Source organism: Chiloscyllium plagiosum, chromosome 4, assembly GCF_004010195.1.
Source record: "Chiloscyllium plagiosum isolate BGI_BamShark_2017 chromosome 4, ASM401019v2, whole genome shotgun sequence".
NCBI classification, from domain to species: domain Eukaryota; kingdom Metazoa; phylum Chordata; class Chondrichthyes; order Orectolobiformes; family Hemiscylliidae; genus Chiloscyllium; species Chiloscyllium plagiosum.
In genome coordinates, this window is record NC_057713.1 from 29,180,364 (window position 1) to 29,205,708 (window position 25,345).

General features: G+C 41.8%; 1 protein-coding gene across 2 annotated transcripts in view; it reads right to left on the reverse strand.

The window, feature by feature from the left end:
• The window catches only part of ccn4b (cellular communication network factor 4b), a 65,339-nt gene extending 51,304 nt beyond the window's left edge, over positions 1-14,035 (reverse strand). The window contains exon 1 of one of the 2 annotated variants that reach the window (XM_043687881.1): positions 13,869-14,035. In XM_043687881.1, the coding sequence (XP_043543816.1) occupies positions 13,869-13,916 (48 nt within the window). In that variant the 5' untranslated portion in view covers positions 13,917-14,035. Of the gene's footprint in view, positions 1-13,820 lie in introns of both variants that reach the window. The other variant, XM_043687880.1, reaches the window with a different exon arrangement.
• Positions 14,036-25,345: the final 11,310 nt, after the last annotated feature.

The following is a 25,345-nucleotide window of genomic DNA, read 5'->3' on the forward strand; positions in this document are numbered from 1 at the left end:
TATCAAATGATGATACTTTATTTGAACACATAATTGTGTTAAGGTTCTTTATAAATGTGTAAATTACTATGCCAATTTTGGTCATGTGTGTGTTTATTCAAATTGAAAACAAAATATTCTGTATGGAAGGAAATCTGCTGTCCTTTATTAGTCTGGCTTACATGTAACTCCAGAGCCTTGGCAATGCGGTTGACTCTTAACTGCTCTCTGACCTAGCAAGCTACTTAGTTGTACCAAACTGCTGGACATCGCTTCCCCAAATGGGCTGCAATGGTTCAAGAAAACAGTTCCTCATCACCATCTCACGGACAGTGAGGGATGGGTAACAAATACTACTCAGCCAGTGCAGCTCACATCCCATGAATGGATAAACAGAATTCAAAACAGCATGTTAGATGTCAGGTATTGTTAATGTTGCTTTAATTGTATTGCATTCTGGGGAATTATTTACATACAAATTTTACATTTTATTTTAATTTGGCAACAAGTGTAATTTATTGTTATTGCCTATAAGCAGCTGTATGATTTGAGTAGCATTCAGCTTTGGGCTGATAAGTGGCAAGAAGCATTTACTCCACATAATTGCCAGATAATGACTCCCCGACAAGTGACAATCTAAATGTAATTATCTATTATGAGGGGTGTTGAACAGAAAAATAAGAAGATTATGCTTCGGTTGTACAGAACTTTGATGAAATCATATCTCAAATACTGCATGCAGTTTAGGTCTTCTTATTAAAGGATGTGACTGCGTTGGAGGCAATTCAGAGAAGATTCACTAAGTTGATCATGAAACAAGTGGATTGTCTTATGTAGAAAAATTGGAAAGGCTGAGCTTGTTTTCACTGGAGTTTAGAAAAGTAATGGATAATTTGATTGAAGCGCATAAGACGGTCTTGACAAGGAGACATGGAGAGATTATTTCCTCTTGTGGGTGAGTCCAGAACTAGGGGACACTGTTTTAAAGTTAGCGCTTTCTTCTCAGACAGACAAGAAGAATATTTCTCTCTGAGAGTTGTGCAACTTGAAAAATCTGTCTCTGAAGGGGTTTGAAGCAGGGTCATTGAACACTTTTAAGACAGTGGTGAATAGATGCTTGTTAGGCAAAGGAATCAAAGTCATTGGGGGTGAATGGAAACATCGAATCTAGAAGGCAAATATAGCAGCCAAGGTCCTCCTGCATGGCAAAATATGTTAGAGGTGTTGAATGGCCTACCTTTGCTCCTGGTTCATATGTTCATGGTTTAACATCTCTCCCTGACACTCAGTTCACACCAACATTCCCACCAATTTGCTTTCCTTTTGTGCAGAGGTCCATGCACAACAATGACTTTTGGAACTTGAAATCAGTGCTGCTGAAATGTTACCATTGACCAGGAAGAGGAGTGGAAGCAGCAATATAAGTACTTTAGTTACAAATGCAGGTCAGAGGTTGGGATTTCTCTGGTGACCAACGAACTGACTCCCCAAAGTCCAGCCACCATCAACAAGGCATGAGTCAGGATTGTGATTGAATAGACTCCACTTCCTGCATGAGGGCTCCTCTAACAAAACTCTAGAAGTTCAGAAAAGCTTAACACATGCGGGGCGGCACAGTGGCTCAGTGGTTAGCACTGCTGCCTCATAGCGCCAGGGACCCGGGTTTGGTTCCAGCCTTGAGCAACTGTCTGTGTGGAGTTTGCACATTCTCCCTGTGTCTGCGTGGGTTTTCTCCGGGTGCTCCGGTTTCCTCCCACAGTCCAAAGATGTGCAGGTTAGGTGAATTGGCCATGCTAAATTTCTCCTAGTGTTAGGTGAAGAGCTGATGAAGGGCTTTTGCCCGAAACATAGATTTTCCTGCACCTCAGATGCTGCCTGACCTGCTGTGCTTTTCCAGCACCACTCTGATCTAAACACATAGTGTTAGGTGCAGTAGTCAGAGGGAAATGGGTCTGGGTGGGATACTCTTCGGAGGGCCGGTGTGGACTGGTTGAGCCAAAGGGCCTGTTCCCACACTGTAGGGAATCTAATCTAATCAAAAAAACATTTAAGGACTCTGGGTTTATCCTCAATGGAGTTTAGAAGGATGAGGGAGGATCTAATTGAAACTTACAGAATACTGAATGGTCTGGATACAGTAAATGATGGAAAGATGTTTCCATTGGTAGGAGAGACTAGGACCCAAGGGCATAGCCTTAGGGTAGAAGGAAGACCTTTTACGACGGAGATAAGGAGAAACTTCTTAGCCAGACAGTGGTGAATCTATGGAATTCATTGCCACAGAAGGATGTAGAGGCCAGGTCATTGAGTATATTTATGACAGCGATCAATAGGTTTTTGAGTATCAAGGAGATGAGGGGTTATGGGGAGGAAGAGGGAGAATGGGGTTGAGAAACTTATCAGCCATGGTTGAATGGCATAACAGACTTGATGGGTTGAAAGGCCTAATTTCTGCTCCCATGTGTTATGGTCTTATGGTCTCAGTTCAAAACCATTCAAAGCAAAGCAACCTGTTAAATTGGCAGTCCATCCATCACCCTCAAGATCCATTCCCTCCACTATTGATGCACAGTGGCAGCAGTATGAATTACACACACACAAAATGTACTGCAAAATTTACTAAGGTCTCTTTGCCAGCATCTTCCAATAATGTATGCTCTCTAACACCTAGAAAGACAAGAGCAGCAGACAAGTGGGAGCATCATCACCTGCAATTTCACCTCCAAGCCACATTCTATCCTTAACTGGAATCATACTACTTTTCCTTCAGTAACTTGGGGCTATAATCACTGTTCCTTATTTTTGTTCATTCAAAATCCTGAAACTCCTTTCCTAACAGCACTCTGGATGTTCTTATACCCAAAGACCTGCAACACTTTGAGAAGACAGCTCACTATCACCTTCCCAAGGACAATTAGATTTAAGCAATACTTCCTGATCTAGCCAATGCACCTGCATTACATAAGAGATTTGAAAAAAAAAAACACCCTACACATTTCTTTTTGAATGTTATGGATCTGGTACAGGCCAGAAACATGCCGGGAAAGATCCAGCACCAAAGGAGCAACAAGACAACAATATTGCCACACCTCTAACCGTGAAAAGAAGCTGTGGGGTCTGAGGCACCTGCACCTTGAGATCTTTCAATAATGTGTTAAGATGCTTTAAAAAAATTGTATTCTGCCTTCCTTAAAGCACTTTCCTTCAGTTTGATTATATGAGTTAAAGCAAAACCTACTACATGTATGCAGCCCTTGTAGTTAAGCCCTCAAACCCCAGACAATTCCTGGGAAAATAGGAATTGAAGGTGCAAAAGTACCGAAGTCATACTTTTGACCATCCTCACAGCGACACATTAATGTTATCGTAACTGTTGACTTATCATAGCAATTAAATTCCATACATTTGTATGGAAGATGCTGTGCATTCTGTGAGGCATTAGTCTTTTAATGATGCACTGAATGGGTGATGTGAAGGCATGATGTGAAGACAATCTCCAGTGGTGGAGACTTTCGCAAATCCTAGGCCCAAAGTTACCTGTGCCGTCCAAACATTCTACCCTTACTATGTCATGTCTCAATTAACTCATATTCTGGATCTCAGATTGTTTTATTTCCTAAAAGCTGAGTTGAAATTACTTTCTTTATTCTTAATCATTATTTTCCCTGGTCTGAAATTGTTATGTTACCTATTTGATGGATAAATGCTAAGTTAGAATATTATGTTTGTTGGTATCATCAACATGAGATACAAGGATCAATTTTATAAACTCACACGAATAACAGGGCCAATATTGAAAATCAGTACTCACACCAAGCCCTCACACATCAGGTCTTGTTATCACATGGTCTGCAATCACACACAACCCAGTCTTAGCCACTAATAGTTCCCATTACAGACATTCATTGTCCCAGTTATCCTCTCCTTTATCTGTCCAATTATTCTTACCTCTTTTTGGGCTCTATCCCCACCTATCCATCTTACTCTTTACCCTCTTTCCCCACCCAGTCTTCTGCATGAAAAAAAAACAAGCTTTTCCTAGCTACCATCAGTTCTGAGGAATGATAATTGGACCTGAAACACTAACTCTGATTTCTCCCCCCAGATGCTGCCAGACCTGCTGAGCTTCTCCAGCAATTTCTGTTTTTGTTGTTAATGAAAATCAATGTGTTCTGCCTTTACTGAAATTTATGATATGAGCCACAAATGCACATGGTAGGGAGGATTAATAGCCCTTGTCCATTACTCTAATTGGATGAAACATTAATTAATACTTTGTATATGAAACCCAAGGCTCCACACTAAGAATGCATGCAGCAATAAGCATGAGCACCCGTTCAGTGCATCATTAAAAGACTAATGCCTCACAGAATGCACAGCATCTTCAGTATCATGGTCTGACCAATGGTATCTGGTTGAAATGTTTTGGTACAGTATTCAAATAAAGTGAGAATATCCAACAGGGCAATTACATTCCTCTTAATTCAAACAGCAAAATTAACCTCCTGCCTTTGTGTCTGTTTCAAACGGTGACACTTCTGATCCTTGCTGCTCCTGGCACAAGCTCCAGCATCTGTTTTCCAAAGACAATTCTCTATTTGGGTGTCAAAATGCAATGTAAGTGGTACAGTTTATCATTGGGACCCACTTGATTACTGTAACTAAACCAAATATCTGGAACGCTGGAATTATACTATCGATTGAAGGGAATTCCCTTATTCAATACATTTTTCTAAGCAAGCATTCATTATGATCAAAGCAGCCTGTTTGATCAGCACCACACCCATTATCTTAAGCATCCCCCAACCATTAACATTAAGTGTGTAGACTCTACAATCTGCACTGCATTAACTCACCAAGGCTCCTTCACCAGCACCTTCCAAACCTGCAAACTCATGCACCAGAGAAGCAAGGGCAGAAAATTCATGGGAGTATCACCACAACCCACAAGTTCCTCTTCAAGTCACACACCATTCTCAAGTGGAGCCATACTATTATTCCTTCAGTGTTGCTGGGTCAAAATCCTGAAATTTACTTTTAATATGGATATACATACACCACTTTTCTAACTCAATAAGGCAGCTCAGCACCAACACCTAAAAGGCACTTAAGGATAAAGAACAAATGCTGATCCAGCCAATATATCCCCTGAAAAATATTTTTGAAAAATGGATGTAACTGTCATTTTTCCTAATACTGTGTAGTGCTGGTGTTATCAAATGAATGATGTGATGTAACATTGTCCCAATGATTCCACTCTTTAAGATGGAAAACAGACTGTTTTTTTTAGCATGCTAACAGTTTTTTGGATGTCTAATATTGCAAATTATGTAATATGATCATTTTTAGGAAAGCAGGAATGCACCTTAAGGTCAATTCTCCTGTGTCCCAACAGGAGACCCTAAGGGAACAAGGTTCTGCTCATCCATTAGCAATGCTCATGTTCTTTAGTCATATCTCTACCATTTGCAGGATGCAGCTCCTGTAAAAATATTGTGATTGCAAAATAAAAACAAGCTGAATTAATGTGCAAAGCTGGCATGTTGCCAATGATTAATGACTCTTCTCTGTGAGGCTCCCAGTACAATGTTTTCCCTCTCCCATAAAATGGACTCCTGCTTTAATGAAGGCTCACAGTTAAGAAAATAAAACAACAGTGATTTCTGATCTCAATAAACCAACTGCGTTCATTTAAAATTTTCTAATTTTACTTCAATCTTCATGCAAATAGTGCTCGCAAGTTCTCTCCTTTTGCATTCCAGTGTAGCAAAATATTGATTTTCTTTAGTTCACTTGTGACTGCCAATCCATAGGGATGTCTACCTTCCTCTCTCTCTGCTTGTCTCTATCTTTTCTTTGTCTCTCTCCTTCCTTTAAAATTAGTCTGAATGTATTACCTCATGTTCACGAACTGCATTCCACTGACATTCCATCAGTACAATGTTGATACCTAGATCAGATTTTAGCCTGGTCCACTTTTCATAGGCTCTGATTTGGTCACTGAAGCCTGAAGCACTTTATCTTCTTAGTGACCTCTGGTAAAACTCACTAATCTTAGCAAAGGGTCACTTCTCATGGGTTTTAGTGCAGCCATTTATCATTTACAATGCAGTTTCCCATCTCCCGAAACACAGATTATTGCGATATAACCCACTCTGTAAGATTCTAATTGGGGATGAGATCAAAAGTGCTTATGCTGGAATGAGAAAGACAGAATGTACAGTGCTATCAGTACACATAAAACACAAAAGAAAACAAAATGAGCTGGTTTAAATCAAGTTATGCACCACCCTCACATATTTGCACAGGGAGTTGGTTAGAATAAAGTAACACCACTATCTTCTACCCTAGGTATTTCTTTTGAAATATTGTGACAACTGGTAGGACAAGAACATATAACCCCAATAGTGTGGAAGCAGGCAATTCAGCCCTTTAAGTCCACGCTGACCCAACCCTACATTCCCCCATGATTCAATCCACCTAGCCTGCATACCCTCAGACATGACAGGCAATTTAGCCATGGCCAATCCATCTAATCTGCACATCAGGGAGAGGAAGCCAGTGCAAACCCATGCCAATACCACACATATAATTGCCTGAGGCTAGTATTGAACCTGGGTTCCTGGTGCTGTGAGACAATAGTGCTAGCCACATGAGCCACCAGAGGAGGGTTGCAAATAAAGTTGTTATAAGAATGTTTATGTGCTCAGGCAACAGATTAGTTAGAGAGGAAGAGTGTGTAGACAAAGCAAGAACAAATAGAAACCTTAGTTTTCTTTCTGGAGGTTTTGAATAAAACTTAAGGACAAAATTTGGAATTGTAAAAGATCTTAGGCTACAACTGGAATATTTTAGCATTCCATTTTTGAAATGATATCAAAACTTTAATAAAAACTGCAAGATGGATTCACTAAACATATGGGTTACAGTCATAAAGAAAGATGGAGAATTAGTTCATTTTTACTAGATCAGTGAAGAAGATTAGGTGGCCTGATGGAGGTTTTCAAGATTAAGCTTTATAATAAAATGGACAATGGTAGGTTGTCTTTCATTGTCAGTGAGGAGAGGATGCAAATATCTTTCCTGGATTTTGCATTGTTACAGATGGTAACATTGCCAGTGTTACTATCAATACTCCACTGAAACTGAAATAAGCTTCAGGAGCCTGCACATGCCCAGAACAATCTGGTTATCCAGGAATCGCTGTCAGTGATTCTGCACTTCCCCACAGGATGCGCTCCCTACAGGCTTCCGACGAATGGGAAATTTCTGAGTCACCAGCCATGTTCACTTTTATTTTTTAATTTCACTGTAAAAATCTTCCAAAAATGTACACCTTGTTGAATGACATTGAGCAAGCTTTTTAGCAATTTGTTAACTTAATAAACTAAACTAGCCCTGAAATGTTCTTTATATTTGAGGAATGGTAAGTTTATTCAGTATGATTTTAAAAAAACACATATTTTTAAAATGACAATAAAGTTTGTTTTGTTTTAGAAGCTACAATATCAGTACATTCATAATCATTTATTTTGCTTCATGAAAATTTGAATTATAAGTCAAGGATAAAGTAATTTTGACTTCCTGGTGTGCTGTCTGTGAGAATAATTTAATGTGATTGGCTGATTGCAAAGTTTGTTGAAGCAACTGTTGCTGTACATCAGAAGTACCTTCTGATTAGGTACCAATTTGCCAATGTGAAATGGGAGGCCCAAACCACCAAGATTGTGAGACTTTTGTGAGCAGCTTTCTTCAAGACGAGTGCTGAGAGTTGTTGCTTCACTACTCACTGCACAGAATACAACACAACTTTGGAAGAAAGGCCTAAACAGCAGCTGAACAGGAGACTACCCTTCATCTACAGGATGACTACAAAATTCATAAAGGCCCATTAGACAGCACCTTCCAAACCCGAATGACCAGTATCATCTAGACAGACAAGGGCAGTAGATACAGGGAACACTGTCACCTGCAGGCTTCCCTCCAAGCCACTCACCATCCTGACTTGGAAATCTCTTGCCGTTTCTCGAGTGTCACTAGATCAAAATCCTGGAAGTATATCGCAATGGCATTATAGGTCTACCTAGAGCAAATAAACTGCAGTGGTGCAAGAAGGCTGCACAGCACCATCTTTTCAAAGGTAACTGGGGATGGGCAACCAGCGATGCCCACATCCTATGAATGAATAAATGAAAATAGGTATTTCAGGTCCTCAGCCTGTTGCATCATCCTGTCAGATCATGGCCAGTATGTACTTGTGTAGAGTAAGATGATAGTAATGTTGACGACAATGTATCAAAAACACCATGTTTGGAGTTTTGAAGAGAGAAGAAGCAGTCTATTCCACAGGAAGTTGTGCACAATATAGTATATATTATAATATAAATGAAGGAGTTTTACAGAAGTGTACTAGAGTCAGACTGTAATCACTCTTAAACAGAGGAAACTATATATATTACAGGACACAAGTAACCAAGGTAGAATTCCAAAGGGGTATCAAATTACAAACTGCTTCAACTTCACTTATTTGCCTTTAATTTATTCTCTTTCCTTATTAAAAATAAATTAATCTCTAAGTCTCTGCCATAAAAGCTGCCAAATTTGCCCAGAAGAGAAATCAAGGGTAAATAATCATTTCCACTTCTGATCATGTTTCAACTTATGTGTTGACACTACCCTCTGTAAATTCTAGGGAAGGCAAAGTCAGGTACATCTGAAATGCTCAATTCTTCCTTTTCCAGAAGAAAAGGCTACTGACAGTCACTACCCAGGTTACCAGAGGACTCACAATGCCAGGAGGTATTGAGGATGGAGATTAATATTCCCTAAAATAGGGGGAATTACAATAGCTGTCATGGATGCAATGTACATAGTAGTTAAATATGAACTCTGGGTGGGGTGGGCTCAATGATGAAATGGCAGTTTTTGCTCTTGATTTAACCATGGCTATTCCAGTATGTTTCAGAAGTGTTATTGTCAGTGTTAAGACCAACCATCAACCCTGTCTTCAGGAGATGAGCAGGAAAAAATAGAAATTAAAGGATAATCAAATGCTTCCAATTTTGGTTTTCATCTTTAAAACCATTTCAATAAGTTGTCACTAATGAATGAGCATGGTTTTAATCTCAGCAATTCCACCAGCCGATCTCAGTCAACCAGCAGTGACTTTACGTTCAGTGAGTATGTTTTATGCAATCTCATACAGTTACACCACTCTGATCTCTATATTCATTTATAGATGCTTTCCTTGAAGAAGAAATGTTATTACATATCTTTAGAGCAGGTGGGATTATAACCTGGGTCTCCTGGCTCCAAGATAGGGACACCACTACTGTGTCACAACAGCCGTCAGTCTTCATCTATCTGCTTCTTGCCACCACTATATATTTGCTGTGTTCTTGGAATAGCTTATCTCTGCCTCATATGAACAAATCAGGAGTGTGGTGCAATACTCTCCACTTGCCTGGACGACTACACGTCCAACAATATCATCTGGGACAATGTAGCCTGCTCGATCAGCGACAATCCACCAACTTCAACATTCACTCTATCCACCATTGATGCACAAGGCAGCAGTTTGCTCTAAGTACAAGGTCCACTGCAGCAACGCACTAGTGTTCTTTTGTCGCACCTTCCAAATCTGCAGCTTCCACCATCTAAAAAGACAATGGCAACAGCAGCATGGGAACAACATTAGCTGCAAGTCCCCTGCAACGCACACCCTATTGTAACTTGGAACTATATCACTACTCCTTCGTTGTTGCTGGATCAAAATCCTGAAATATTGTGGGTGTACCTAGATCTGACACACTGCAGCATTTCAAGAAGGCAGCTCACCACCACCTTCAAAGGATATTTAGAACTGGCAACAAACTCTGGCCTTACGGGCGACACCTGCATCCGAAGGAAGAATAAAAATAATATTCACAATGGAACAGTTGAAGAGAGAGGGAACAGTGTGTACCACAGGAGTTGTGCTATTTCATAATATGGTATGTCTTATAACGTAAATGAAAGGGTTTTGTAGAAGTTCCTTTCTGTAAATACAAGCAGAATAAATATTGCAGTGTGTACAATTCTAGACTTTATTCTAGTTCAGAATGTTGAAATAAACAATGCTGCACTAATACAATATAGGTGACAGTGGGTACTGCAGATACTGGAGATTAGAGTCAAGATTAGTCCCACCTGTCAATCTTCCTTCCCACCATCCGCTCCACTCTCCTCTCTGACCCAGCACCTTCACCCCCACCTCCATCCACCTATTGCACTCTCAGCTACCTTCTCCCCAGCCCACCCGTCCCATTTATCTCTCCACTCCCCGAGGCTTCCAGCCTCATTCCTGATGAAGGGCTTTTGCCCAAAACATCGATTTTCCTGCTCCTTGGATGCTGCCTGAGCTGCTGTGCTTTTCCAGCACCACTCTAATCTTAACTGATACAATATAGGTTGTTGTTAATTACTGCTCAAGATAACTGAGGCCTTTAGACTCAAAATCTTTACTGACATGATTTTGATTTCTGTAGCCCCACCACATAAATCACCCAACTAAACAACTGACAACATTTTATTGCATCAGAATTAACTAATTTAACTGTGCTATTAGTTTGACAAGAAACAACATTTCTCAATTCTAAATCAGATGCTATCATCTTATAGAAATTTAAAGGTGTCCAGAGTTATGCTTTCCTTTTTTTCTCTAAATTCAATGCTATTTGTAACTGTATTCTGACTGAGAAATAGATCAGCATTCCTCCAATATTGCGAGGTCAAAATCCTGGAATTTCCTCCCTAGTGGTATTGTCAGTCTACCCACAGCACATGAATGTTGTGGTTCAAGGAGCAGCTAAGGATGGGCAATAAATGCTGGCTCAGTCAGTGATGCCCACATCCCAAGAGTGAATAAAAAAAACTCATACGTAACTGGCTTAAGATCAACTTTGAGCCAAAGTGTCATCAATTCATGTTGAAGATCTATGTTGAAATTGTCCTTAATTTTCCTTAGAATTCTTACAAATTAGTGTAAAAGCAATGGTAGGATTTGGATAGAATCAATTATACAAATGGTTCACATTATAAACTTAGACATCAAACTGGATGCAGTTTGTGGGTTTGTACTGCAGCAGTTATTTCTTCTAATGCAGTGAAACATTTCCAGTGAAGTTTATTTTTCACTTTTTGAAAATCTTTCTCAACTTTAAGATCTTACAAACTATCCCTTTCATTATGCTGCCCTATCTAGCTCATTCTTTAGCTAGCTTTCAAGTTTTGTTTCTATTAAAGAATCCCGTGAAACTCCACTAGCTGACCTGCTACATAAAAGGCACAATGTTCCAGTATGTTTTTGTACTAACTCAGGAACTTTCCATCTGGTAGTGCACTGGTAAATGGATTCATGTCAATTCCTTTGTGGGCTACTTCAATCAAGTTGTTAACTCATTTATAATGACTGCACTGAACTACTCTTACGGGGATGTACATGAAGTTTTTGCTCTGGCAGACAGAGATTCATGAGTCAACTCTTCATGTTTTTATTGTTTTAGCCTGAGATACTCCAGTTTCTTTTTGTGGGTTTCTGACCCTGCCACTGGAAGGAAGGAGCTGGATTTAGCCATGTAAATAAGAAGAGCTGATTCATTGGCAGGGATCTTTAAAAATCCAGCCTTAATAAATGTTAGCATAAAAATAGCAGACAAAAATATTTTGGTGCTGGGATGCAAAAACAAATTAAAGTACTTGATGTGATCTGACAGATAGCTATTTATTCTCTCCACACCCATATTGCTAGCCTCCTTCTCAGAACTATCATGTAGAATACCTCCAATGTGGGGCAACATCACATTTGATAAAATTGGTGATCCATTTTTGGATGTTTTGCAACATTAAAGGTGCTACATAAATGCAATTGTTGTCTGGTCTTCTGTTAACACAGAAGTATTTTAAGAAGCAGCTCTTATTACATCCTGGATAATATAAACACCTTGCTTATATGCACAGATTTTTTTAAATCATGCTTTGAAAATCATAATCCTCATAATTGGTCATGGCCATTTTAGTTTCTCTGACAGGAATGTGAGCTCACATAGCCAGCAGTTAGCAGCAAAACTAAGTGTTTCCTCAAACTTAATCTTTTGGTTTTGAATTTCCACTGAATAAACCATTAGCCCAGGAAAACAAAATTCATTCACATAAGATACATTTGCCATGTACTATTCACAGAAAGTTGCGTCAAAAGATGAACGGTTTTAACACTTCTAAAAAGAGCCCTTGCAAGAGAAAATAAGAGCTCATGTTCTGAATTCTGGATTTGGCATCTAGCAGGATGGTCCTGTCAATTGGGAATGACTGGCTTCTTCCCTATTGAATGGATCATAGAAGCCCATGAAATTTACCCCTTACATAGGGCTAGGTACTTATTAGATAGATTCATGGTGTTCATGGTCGTATAGGAGGTTATATTGCAGCTTGTCATTACTGTTCGGACATACTTTTATGGACTCCATATTTATGATGTGTTTGATCAAAGTTGGCTCAAGTGGGACTCAAGAAAGCCATTATTTTGCACAGTCCAGTCTCTGACTCCCTCTCCTCCAAAAAAACCAGCTTATTTCTTATTTTATTTCACTTATTGCACTGTTGCCAGTAGCAGCACCACAGTGAGCTGAAGTAAACTCTGCAAGACTCCGCTAAAGAGCTACAGTGTTTATGGAAAAGTGTTTTTAGCACCCAGCATCATTTTGCAAAACATCTTTGTTTCGGGGAGTGTTCCTGAAGCTAACAAGGTCCCATTTAGCGCTATTCAGTAGATAAAGCGCCAGCAGCTCCAAGCAACATCAATGACAGGAAAAAGACACGAGACCTGGTTTCCCCCAGCCTGATTTTTTTTCCTATATATCCTTTTTTGTATCTCTCTCAAAGACAATGTCCCTTTAAAATGTTCAGGCCCCACGCTATCGAGATTAAATTCATCTGCTCAGCATGTACAGTACAGATCACGTATTCTCCATGGGAGTTTCCCTGTACTGACTGTCGTTTCCTGCTTTGGAATCTTCCAGAGTTTTAAGTCTCGAATGAAGCAGGGCGATTGAGGTATTAAATCATTCCCACTCAAACACTGGGAACGCCGCTTCAAGCTTTAGCGAGTCAGTTGGTATACAGCTGTGACTGCCACGACTCGCTCCCTGAAATCTTTACAGGATGTTTCCAAGACACTTGTTCTGCCATTCCCTCCCTCCTTCCCACCCACCCCTCCTTCCCACTGCGTCCAAATTGACAAGGAATTCAAACACTCTTCAATGATTGCATCTGAAAACAAAGTGAGGAAATCTAATTGTCATTCACGAATATTCCTGATTGAAGCATTTCTTTTCCCACAACAATTTCGCCACGTGTTTGGTGGGATTAGCGCCTCTCTCCAGACAGCTACAGTCCCCAACCGTGCACTTAAACCTGAGGGTTCTTGGTGGTACGGTGGTAGCATCCCTGTCTCTGAGCCAGGAATCTTGGGTTCAAGTCACACTTACTTCAGCGACATGTAATAACATTCTTGTAAAATATCTATATACTTGAATCAGATTTTCTAAGTGAAACAAATTCCTCTCCTACTTACTGTTTAAAAGAAATCCTGATTTTTCTCACTCTTTAGCTCCAAATTCCCTGTTGTCTCCCTAGAAAACAGTCCCCTTACTCTCATTCGTAATAATCATCATATCACTTTTATTTTATAACCCCCACCCTCTGTCCCGGACTCTATCCTCCCTTCCATCTGCCCCCTCTTGCCCCTTTCAAATACAATCCCCGGGCTGACACTACCTCGGCTTTCCCACTGATCATTTACTCACAAAGTGAAAGGTGGGGCAGTAACAAATACAGGAGAGACATCCATTCACCTGGAGTGTTGTGCCTGCCACTAGAATCCAAAGCAGCAGCCGCTTCATTCCTGTACATCGGTTGCAAATTCATTGAACCCTGGAAAGTGCAAACGCCTGCAGATTCACAAACTCAGGATAGCAACCGTTTGCATCGGCTGACCACGCCGTGTCATGAGTGCAGTCCTCCCCTGCAAATTTAGCCTGTATTAATTCTCATGTGACGTCAGGTTCACTGACGAGTATATTTTTCCCCTCACACCAACCTCCCTCCCCCCTCCACCTCCCCAACATTTCTCCAATTGTACCCTCCTCCTGTCACACTCAGTCAGTACACAGCACAACCAGGAGCCCTTAAAGGGACCATGCACTCAGTGATAATAAAGGCATCGCACGATGGGGGACTCGGTCTCCGTTTAGCGTCCCCCTCCACCTCGTTCCCATCCTCCCCTCAACTCGAGGAAAGACAGAAGCCCTCTTTTCAAAGGAATAAACGGCGCCCGACAAAACGCTCGGACAGTCCGGAAAACGAGAGGTCTCCATCCAGCCCCCAAACACTCTCCCTCTCAGTGTGTTGGTTGAACTTGCAGTCAGCAAAACTTCAAAGATACTTGTGAACCAGCGATGCGGGGGACTACGTGGTTTCTTTCAGACAAAAGTAAAAGCCGAAGAGATCAGTAACTGAATATTTAAAATAAATTGTTCACTCCAGAAGGTTGACAGTATGAAAATCTGCGAATGAATGGAATGGTATGTCATATTAAAATGCAATTAATACTGGGCTCGCTCACATCAGCCCAAATACTGGTACTTATGTGGTGGGTCATATTATCAGTGCCATCCCTCACATAATTGTCTGTCTCCTTACTGATACGAAACGCTGAGGGTTGACACCACATTCCCCACCACCACCATAGCGACAGGCTCCCTGTTAAAGTCGATTCCTGCTGGGAATGTTCCCAGAGTGAGTGCCGGAGGAGCTTTCACTGACCGTGAGCAGCCTCTAGAGGGACGCCAGGTAAAAAGGAAGGGACAAAGTCTGGGTAAGGGCTGGGAGAGGCTTACATTAAACCGAAGGAAATAACGGGAAAACGTGCAGGCACAAACGAGACTGGAGGGTGGGAACGTGAAGGCAAGAGGAGACGGGATTAAAAAGAAACAACACAGCGGGAAATGTTAGAGAACGTGGGCAGACGGGGAGAAGGGAGAGAGTGTTGGCCTGACTCTATCCGAAAGGATTTTTGATCAGTTCTCTTCAGCCGGGATTGCCTGTCACTGAGCTGTTTGAACGCCGCACTGTGCAAAGACATCGAGTCAATCTGCAGGGTGTCTGGCAAAACGGTGTTTCCAGTGTCAGGGAAACTGCTGCCAATTAAAGGGGCATTTGTCAGTATGCATCCTCTCACTGTTCCAGTTAAAAAAATCATTAAAAAAAGTAATTAGTCCCCAATCAGACGAAACACCATCGTTTCAGGGAAAGCGCTTCTTCAGGACTAATTTAGGGAACATCTCCAAAAAAGAGCATTTACTGTCTTCAATTAAAACAAAGAAATAAAACCGATCAAAAGATCCCTTCCCCTGTCAATTGCTGACTGTAATTTCTGGGAATGATCAAAGTAACGTGATAATGCCTTGAAAACGACATCCATTCTGTTCAAACAAAACACCAATTCACTGGCACTCCATTTAGAGAATTTCCCTTGCTTTGCAAGCCATGGTAATTGTGAATCCAATAACTTACAAATTTAGTAAATCCTTCAAGGGCATTAGTGAAGCAGATGGGTTTGCACAACAAAATGATACCAATTTTATTCTCGATTTTTTAACGAATTTAAATGTAACCTACTGCAATGATTGGAACCTTATAACACATTAACCCATAATCCTAGGGATTCTGGATTTATATACCAGTGATATTACCATTGCACTACTGCCTCCTTCATAAAAAGATGGTGTGGGTTTACTCCCCCTGCTCCATACTTCATTTGGACACTTTTGGTGCAGTGCACTTGCTGCTGGAGTCAAAACATTTTGATTTCAATTCCCATTAGAGATTTAACACAAACCTGACTGCTGCCTCTCCACTGAGCTGTTGTGTCAAGGGAGTGCTGCATTATTGGACAAGGTGACTTTGGGTTGAACGGTTAAACTGTGATCCTGTGCCTCGCAAATGGATGCAAATAATCCTGTTTTGAAGAAGAGTTATTTTGCAGTTCTCCTGTGTCCTGGTCAGTGTTCATTCCTCACCAAAGCCAAGAAAACAAATTTTCTGGTGATTATCCCATTGCTGTTTACGTGAGCTTGCTGTGTACAAATTAGCAGCCATGTTTCTTCCCATACAACATTGATAACAGTTCAGAGGTATTTCATTAGCTACAAAGTTACTTGGGGTGTCCTAAGATCAATTAAAGCACAACAGGAATGCCAGTGCATCTTGCATGATATATTGTGGAAACTTATACATGCATAATGAAAGGAGGAGCAAAAAAATTAAGTTCCCCTCTCCCCTTGCAGAATTTTGGTAAACACTGGTTATGGGGAAAAGTGAGGTTGACGATTAGCAGATCAGTCATGATCTCATTGAATGGCAAAGCAAATCAATGGGCTGGATGGCTGACTTCTGCTCCTGTGTCCTACGTCTTAGATCTCATCAAGCAAGTATTCTAAATTAAAAAATATAAGATGAGAAAATGCTGGAAATTTCTCATGAGTTCAGGTCGTCACTGTGGAGAGAGAACCCTTAATTTTTCATATCAACATCTTTCTTCAGGACAATACTTATCTTTGGGGTTGACATTCAGTGAGAGGTACATCATTGAGTAGGGATAGCAAACCTCACTCAAATTCTTTATGGTTGTGGGAGAGTGAACGATCATCTTGCCACCTAGCATTAACCACCCTATTGACTGGTATATAAATGACCATGATCAGAATGTGTCAGTCTACATCAGCTATCAGTCAAAAGACATACTTCACACTCTTCTCTAAGGAAAGCATGAAATCACAATCTCTGCTACTGTCTCTGAAGATGTGACAATTATTGTTTGCATATGCATCTATCCATTTGGGCAAAATGTGAAACTAGTCTGGGTAAAACGCATAATCAACTGAGGGCAAGGCACTGATTTATCAAACATGTAATTGCATCATATTCTCCACTGTTTATGATTAGTTTCCAAATGAATTGCAAAATACCACTTTGCATTAATTATATATTATTTATACGTTAGTCAGCAGGTCATGTGTGAGTTACAAGGAGTTGGCGCACACCATACTTTCTGTCACTGATAAAGAGCAACGAAACACCATTGCACAGTTTAAGAGATGGCGTATCACATTAAACAAAAACACTGCAGATGTTTCATGAGTTTTATGGCTGATACTTGAAAGTGGAAGCTTGAATATAGTGAAGATACACTTTCCTATCTTCCAATTTTCAGTGCTGAGAAAGGGCATACACAATGGATGATTCTTAATGAAAAGATCTGCTTAGCATGAAGACATTGCTGCCTGGGTAATCATTTATTACCAATCCCAATTACCCAGGAGAAGTTGGTGGCAAGCTGCCCTCTTGAACAGCTGCAGTCTTTTGGAAATAGTCATGCCCAGAGTGTAGTTGAAAGGGGAGTTTCAGGATTTTGAACAACAATAGGGACAGAAAAGTAAGCCATCCAGCCCATTGATTTGCTTTGCCATTCAATGAAATCATGACTGATCTGCTAATCGTCAACCTCAATTCCCTGCCTTTTTTCCCATAACCAGCGTTTACCAAAATTCTGCCAGGGGAGAAGGGAACTTCAATTTTTTGTTCCGCCATTCATTATTCATGTATATGTTTCCAAGTCAGAATTGTGAATGAACTTATAGGTGTTAGTCTTCCCATGTATCTGCTGCCCTTGTTCTTCTACATGGTAGTGGCCTTGCATTTGGAATGTGCTAAGGAACCTTGGTGAATTTCTACAGTACCTCTTGATACCTGTGCATTAGTGAGAGAGGAGTGAATCTTTCTGGACGTGGTGTCAATCAAACAGGTTGCTTTGTCCTATATGGTGTCAAGCTTCTTGAGTGTTGTTGGAGCTGTGCTCATCCAGGCAAGTTGGGAGTATTCCAGCACACTCCAGACTTATGCCTTGTAGATGGTGGAAAGGCTTTGGGGAGTCATAAGATGAGTTAGTCGCTGAAAGATTCCAAGTCTATGACTTGCTTCTCTGACACAGTATTTATGTTGCTAGTCCAGTTCAGTTTCTAGTCAGTGGTCACCCCCATGATGTTGGTAGTGGGTGATTCAGTCAAGGACTAATTATTGGATTCTTTCTTGTTGAGAATGGTCATTACCTGGCACTTGTGTGACATAAGTATTACTTGTTATCCCAAGACAGGAATTTGTTCAGACTTACTCCATAAAGCCATTGACTGCTTCAGTATTTGAGCAGTTGCAGATATTGCAGAACAACATACAATCATTAGTTTCTATCTTCACTTTGACTTCTGATAGCTGGAAAGTCATTGATAAAGCAACTGAAGATGGTTAGGTCAAAGACATGACCCTGAGAAACTCCTGCAGAGATATCCTGGAGCTGAGATGACTGATCACCAACAACCACAGGTCATCTTTCTTTATGCTAGTTATGACTCCAACCAGCAGAGAATATTGTCCCTGATTCCCAATGACTCTAGTTTTACTGAAGCTCCTTGATGCCATACTCAGCCAAAAGTGCTGCTGCCAAATATTTTAACTCATGGCTAGAATTCAGCTCTTTGCTCCATGTTTGAACAAAAGCTGCAATAAGGCAGGTGTCAGTATTGTAGCTGTATTGGAATAGCAGCAACATGTTAGGAATGTCAGTCTTCAGTACTTCCTGTCGAATGTTGTTAGGGCCCATAGCCCAGAGAGTATTTTGTTAACCTCTCAAACCACAATGACTACTTTCCATACCATTGATTTCTATACATATATATTGCTATTTTCCCTCCCAATCTGATTCCTCCTTCATTGAACCCCCCCTATCCTCTAGAGGTTATAGTATCACCTCAGTTAGCTGCCGTCATTTTCAATGCTGCTATTGTTTCGCTCACTATATCTTCATAGTATCTATTTTTCTATCTCAAATTCTCACTCCTGAACCTTCAACAATGTCATTATTATCTGTTGTAATTCAATTTTCCCTTTACCAAAAATGTAGAGTTTTGCACAAATGTGTCCATTACAAAGAAGCAGGATGAATATAAGCTGCCCAATTACTGTCCATCGGTTTACTATCAATCATCAGAAGGTAAATGAAGGGGTCATCAACATTGCTAACAAGCAGTGTTTGCTCAGCAACAACTTTCTCACCAATGCTCAGTTTGCCTTCTGCCAGGGTCACTCAGTGCCTTACCTCATTGCAGCTTTGGTCCAAATATAGACAAAAAGTATGAGCTCTGGGGTGAGGTGACATCAAGGTCACTTTTGCCAGACTGTGGCATCAAGGAACTCATGGGAATCAGGGAGAAATCTCTCCACTGGTTAGAGTCATTCCTGGCACGAAGGAATATTGTTGTGGTTGTCAGAGATCAATCATCTGAGCTCTCGGGCATCTCTGCAGGAGTTCCTTAGGGTAGTGTCCTTGGCCCAACCATTTCCAGCTGTTTTGTCAATGACCTTCCCTCTCTCATGAGATTGGAAGTGGAAATGTTCACTGATGTTTGCACAGTGCTTAGCACTGTTTATGACGCCTCAAATACTGATGAAGTAGTCCATGTCCAAGCAGCAAGACTTGGACAATATCCAGCCTTGGATTAACAAATGGCAAGAAATATTCACACCACACAAGTGCTAAGCAATGTCCATTTTCAGCAAGAGACAATCTAACAATATCTCTGCTATTCAATGACAATAGCATAAATGAATCCCCTGCCAACAATATCCCAGGAGTTACCATTAACCAGAAACTGAACTGGACAAGCCATGTAAATACTGTGACTACAAGAACAGGTCAGAGACTAGGAATCCTGTCATGAGTAACTCAACTCCTAACTCCTGGAAGTCCATCTACCATTTACAAGGCACAGGTCTATAGTGTGATTAAATACATCCCATTTGCCTGAATAAATAAAATTCCAACCACACAAGAAACTTGACACCATCCAGGACAAAGTAGCCCACTTGATTTGCACCACATCCCCAAATATTCTATCCCTTCACCATTGATGCTTAGTAGCAGCAATTGTGTGTACTATCTAGAAAATACACTGCAAAACAAAAGTGGCCATTCATTCTATTGTTCTGGACTCACTTTGAAATTGAACTATTTCTCTGCATCCTATCTAACTAGTCATAAAAACTTCAGTTCACTCAATTCACCATCTCAGTTCATATAACATTCCTTGGAAATAGTTTCTGCATGTTTTCCAGTGCTTCAGTATTTTTGTAGACTGTGAATTTGAACTAGCAAAGAGCCTTATAAGAAATAAATTAACCTAGGACTTTGCAGTAAAGTAATTAAGAAATTATCTTGAGGAACAATATGGTTGCATAAATTAATGAAACTAATTGATGACTTCAGTGATGATTTAAAAAGCTCAGAGAGATTGTAACGAGAGCACTGAGTTATTTCAAGGAGTTCTATTTTTGAAGATGGAGACTTGGAAAGAATTACAATAAAAAAAACAAGAAACCATGTGCTGCCAGCCACTTGGGTAGTCTGCTTTGCTTTCTTTAATCTTGGAATTCAGAGTTCCTCTTCAATGTTTGTGAATTCCTTACTCCTCGACATGGCTGCCAATTTTCCTAAGTCGTGTGTTTCCCAGTCCTAACTGCAGTAAGTTTTCAAAGAGTACAGAATCCCAATAAGCCAGTCAATTTACAGGTGGAGTGAAGTGAAACGTCAAATGAACAGTTATGTTTGTAAAGTTGCCTATATTTTTTCTCCTAATTCTTTTGTGCCTAAGGGCTGTGCTTTATACTGGTATCCTTTGATTGTGCTGACCTCCATATGGTTTTTGATAGTCATCTTTCAGCAGGTTTTTAAAAAATAAAAGCTGTCCTCACTCGATTCTTCACTGAATTGAACTCCTGTAGTAATCAGGGATAGGAACTTTCGTAACCGTTCCTTCCACTAGAAGGGAGCACTAAGGTGCCTACCTTGGGAATCTCTTAGATCATCTGGGCTCTCATTGCACAAGATCAGTTACCTTTCTTAATTAATTCACAGGAATTCGCACTACCTGATTGGTCAGTATTTGTCGCCTAAATCTGAGTGCCCTGGAGAAGATGCTGGTGAACTGCTTTCTTGAATTCTTGCAATCCTTTGGTTGTGAGGACAACCAAGATGCTGTTAGGAAGGGAATTTTTCAGTATGTTAGCTCAGCGACGCTGGAGGAACAGCATATATTTTCATGCCAGGATGGGATGTGAATTGGAGGGCAACTCGCAGGTGGGGAAACTGTCTTGTCTTTCCGAAGGGTAAAGCTGCAGCATTGCAAGGTGCTGTTGAAGGTGCCATGTTGAGTTATTACAATGCAATTTGTCAATGACACTCTCTGCTTCCATTGTATGTTGGTGGTGCATGAAGTGAATGCTGAAGCTGTTGAATGTTGAAATCAATTCCATTCAGATTCTTTGGATCAGGAAACTTGTATCTCATACGTTCAGCATAATTGTGCATCAAACAGATCTCATGTGACTAAGAGAAAATCCACAAGAGAAAGTGATTACCTTTCTCAATGGAGAAACATGGCCAGTGTTTCCTTTGTCAACCCAGTTGAGGTGAGGAACACACCATTAGTGAAAACTTGAAAGTAAGCATCTCTATCAGTAATTAGGTTGATGAATTAATGAGATTAGTCTGTTGGGTTTGACTTTGTCATGCCTGTGTATAAATCTCTATGTAACTTCACCACTTCATAAGTACAGACTACCAACAAGAAATAATTCCATGGATAAGCATGTCAGTACATCATTGCATTGTATAAACTTGGTTAGAGACAAAAAAAAACTGCAGATGCTGGAATCGAAGTAGACAAGCAGGTGGCTGGTAGAACATAGCAAGCCGGGCAGCATCAGGAGGTGGAGAACTCAACGGTTTAGGTGTAACCCTTCTTCACGACTGGGGATGGGTATAAGGGGAACTGCAGATAAAGGAGAGGGAGCGGGAAGTGTTGGGAGGGAGCAGGGTGGTGAGGTAGGCGTAGGTGAACACAGGTAGAGGGTATGGTCTGGTTGGTCAATGGGAGGAATGAATCCAAATGGTAGCTGGAAGGAAGGATTGGTCAGAGGAATGGAAGGTGTGGGGGGTGATCTTGGAACTGAGTCGGGATGGGAAGGGAGGTTGTTTGAAATTGGAGAACTCAAGGTTGAGTCCTCCGGGCTGTTGGCTGCGCAGGTGGAAGATGAGGTGTTGTTCCTCCAATTTGTGGTCTGATTCATTGTGGCAATGGAGAAGGCCGAGGATGGTCATATCGGAAAGGGAGTGGGAAGGGGAAATAAACTGAGGAGTGACTGAGAGGTCAGGTCAGCCCCTGCGGGCCCGACTGAGATGCTTAGTAAAATGTGTCCTGAGTTTACATTTGGTCTCCCCGATGCAGAGAAGACCACATTGGGAGCACTAGATACAGTAAACTAGGTTGGAGGAGAGCAGGTGAACCTCTGTCTCACGTGGAAGGACTGTTTGGGGGCCTGGATGGAGGTGAGGGAGTGATGTGCTGGCAGGTTTTGCATCTTTTCCGGTTGTAGTAGAAGGTACCAGAGGGTTTGGGGGTTTGGTGGGGAGATTGGAGCAAATCAAGAATTGGACCTGGGGATTCGGGGTGGATTGTTGGGACCCCCACCCAAAACCCACTCCTGAGCCTTGTCACATATTCACCAGCCCCCCTGACCTTGACCTCTTTCAGGCCGAACAGTCCATCCTCAGTAAAGGGCTCACATTCATGACCCTCCCACCTCAATGAAGTCCTGCCATTGAGCTCATCTTCTGTCACCTCTGTGCCTTCTTCTTCAACAAAAAAACTCCCAACTCCCTCTGAGGAATCCTTCTCCCACCTTCGACCTTCCTCCTCCACTTGGCCTTGTACCCACCCATACGTTCACCTACCTACCCCCCCCCCCATACTCACTCCTACCTCACGCCCTCCGAATGCGTAGCATGCCACTCTGCACCAACTCCTGGTTTGTCATGAAATACTTTGACAAAGGCTGAGCGGTGATAGTCTGGAGGATGGACTTTTATGTTGTCGAGGCTGAATGCCAAATCTCCAACACCACGTCCTACTTCCCCCTTGACCATGACCCCACCGTGACCCATCCAGGCAAAATCACTCACACCGTCCATGCCCTCATTGCATCCGGTGATCTCCCCTCCACTACCTCCAACCTTTAGTCTCCCAGCTCCATACTGTCTGCTCCCTGAGATCCACAAGCCCAACTATCCCAGCTGACCCATTGTATCGGCATGCTCCTGCCCCACTGAACTCATCTCGTGCTATCTGAACTCTATCTCTCCTCCTTCAGACACTTTCCACCTACATCCGTGACACCAACCACACCCTCCACCTCTTCAGTAACTTCAAGTTCCCCAGCCCCCAGCGCTTTATCCTCACTATGGACATGCAAACCTTATACATGTCCATACCCTACAAGATGGCCTTCATGCCCTCAGCTTCTTACTCTCCAACAGACCCATCCAGTCCCCTTCACCAATACCCTCCTCTGCCTCACCGAACTAGTTCTCACCCTTAATAACTTTACCTTCAACTTTTCCTGGGACTGGGAGTCCAAGGGTGGCCATGGACACGCGGATGGGCCTCAACTCACCTGTCTCATTGTTGGCTATGTTGAAAAGTCCCTCTTCAGTGCCTACACAGGTACTGTGCCCCAACTCTTCAGCTGTTACATCGATTACTGCATTGGCGTGGTGCCCTGCACCCAGGCTGAACTGTAGCAGTTCAACGACTTTGCCCACAACTTCCACCCCACCCTCAAATTCACTCAGTCCATCTCGGACACCTCCCTCCCCTTTCTTGGCCTCTCCATTTCCATCTCCGGCAACAGTCTCCAGATGGATGTTTACTACAAACCCACAGAGTACACCTTCTTCCACCCAATATCCTGCAAGAACTCCATCCCATTCTCCCAATTCATCTGCCTCCGCTGCATCTGCATGGATGAGGAGGCATTCTGCTCCCAAACATCCCAGATATCCACCTATTTTGAACAACATGCTTTTCCCCACTCTGGCTTCTAGACAGCCCTTCACTGCACTCTTTCTATTCCCCACCCCACTGCTCTAAACAGCAATAAAGACATGGTTCCCCCAAATGCAATAAAGACATGGTTCCCCTTTTCCTCACCTACAACTCCACCAGTGTCCACATCCAATGTATTTTCCTTAGATACTTTCGCCGACTCCAACTAGACCCCACCACCAAGAACATCTTCCCCTCCCCATCTCTCTCTGCCTTCCACAAGCACCATTCCCTTCACCAATTCTTGGTTCACACCACTGTCTACACCAACTCCCCTGAACAGTGTTATATCTTCTCCTGCAAATGTAAAAGATGCAAAAACTACTGGCACAACAACCCCTCACCTGCCTCTCCTCCAACCTAGTTTACTGTATCCAGTGGTCCTGATGTGGTCTTCTCTACATTGATGAGACCAAATGTAAACATAGTGAACAGTTCACCGAGCATCTCAGCTGGGCCCACAGGGGCCGACCGGACCTCCCAGTCACTCCCCAGTTTAATTCCCCATCCCACTCCCTTTCTGACATGACCTGAATCACATTGCAATTTGGAGGAACAACACCTCATCTTCCTCCGGGCAGTCTACAACCCAGAGGACTCAACATTAAGTTCTCCAATTTCAAATAGCCTCCCTTCCCATCCCCGACTCCCTTTCCAGCCCCTCTTCCTCCCCTCCTTTTCATTCCACTGATCAGCCCTTCCTTACCAACTGGATTCATTCCTCCAATCGACCAACCAAGTCATACCCTCAACCTGTGTTCAACTATCCCTACCTCACCACCCTGCACTCCCCCATTCCCTTTATCTGTAGCTCCCTTCACACCTATCCCATTCCTGAGAAAAGGTTACACCTGACTTCTCCACCACCTGATGCTACCTGGCATGCTGTGTTCTTCTATCCTCCTGCTTCTCTACCTGGTATATACTTGGAGCAGAGTGGGAGAAAGGCTATAGTACGTTAATATTAAAGCACAATCTTAAACAAAACAGAAATTGCTGGAGAAACAGAGCAGGTCTGGCAGATTCTGAGGAGAGAAAACAGAATCAACATTTTGGGTCCAGTGACCCTTTTTCAGAACTCAGAACCCGTCTGGAGAAGGGTCATGAGGTTCAAAACATTAACTTTGTTTCCTGTCCACAGAAGCTGCCAAACCTGTGGCGTTTTGACAGCAATCTTTGCTTTGTTTCAGATTCCTAGAATCGGCAATGCTTTAATGTTTGTTCCACGTGTAATCTCATTTTGAGTGGAAGTCCCTAAAGAATTCCTCTGATTGACT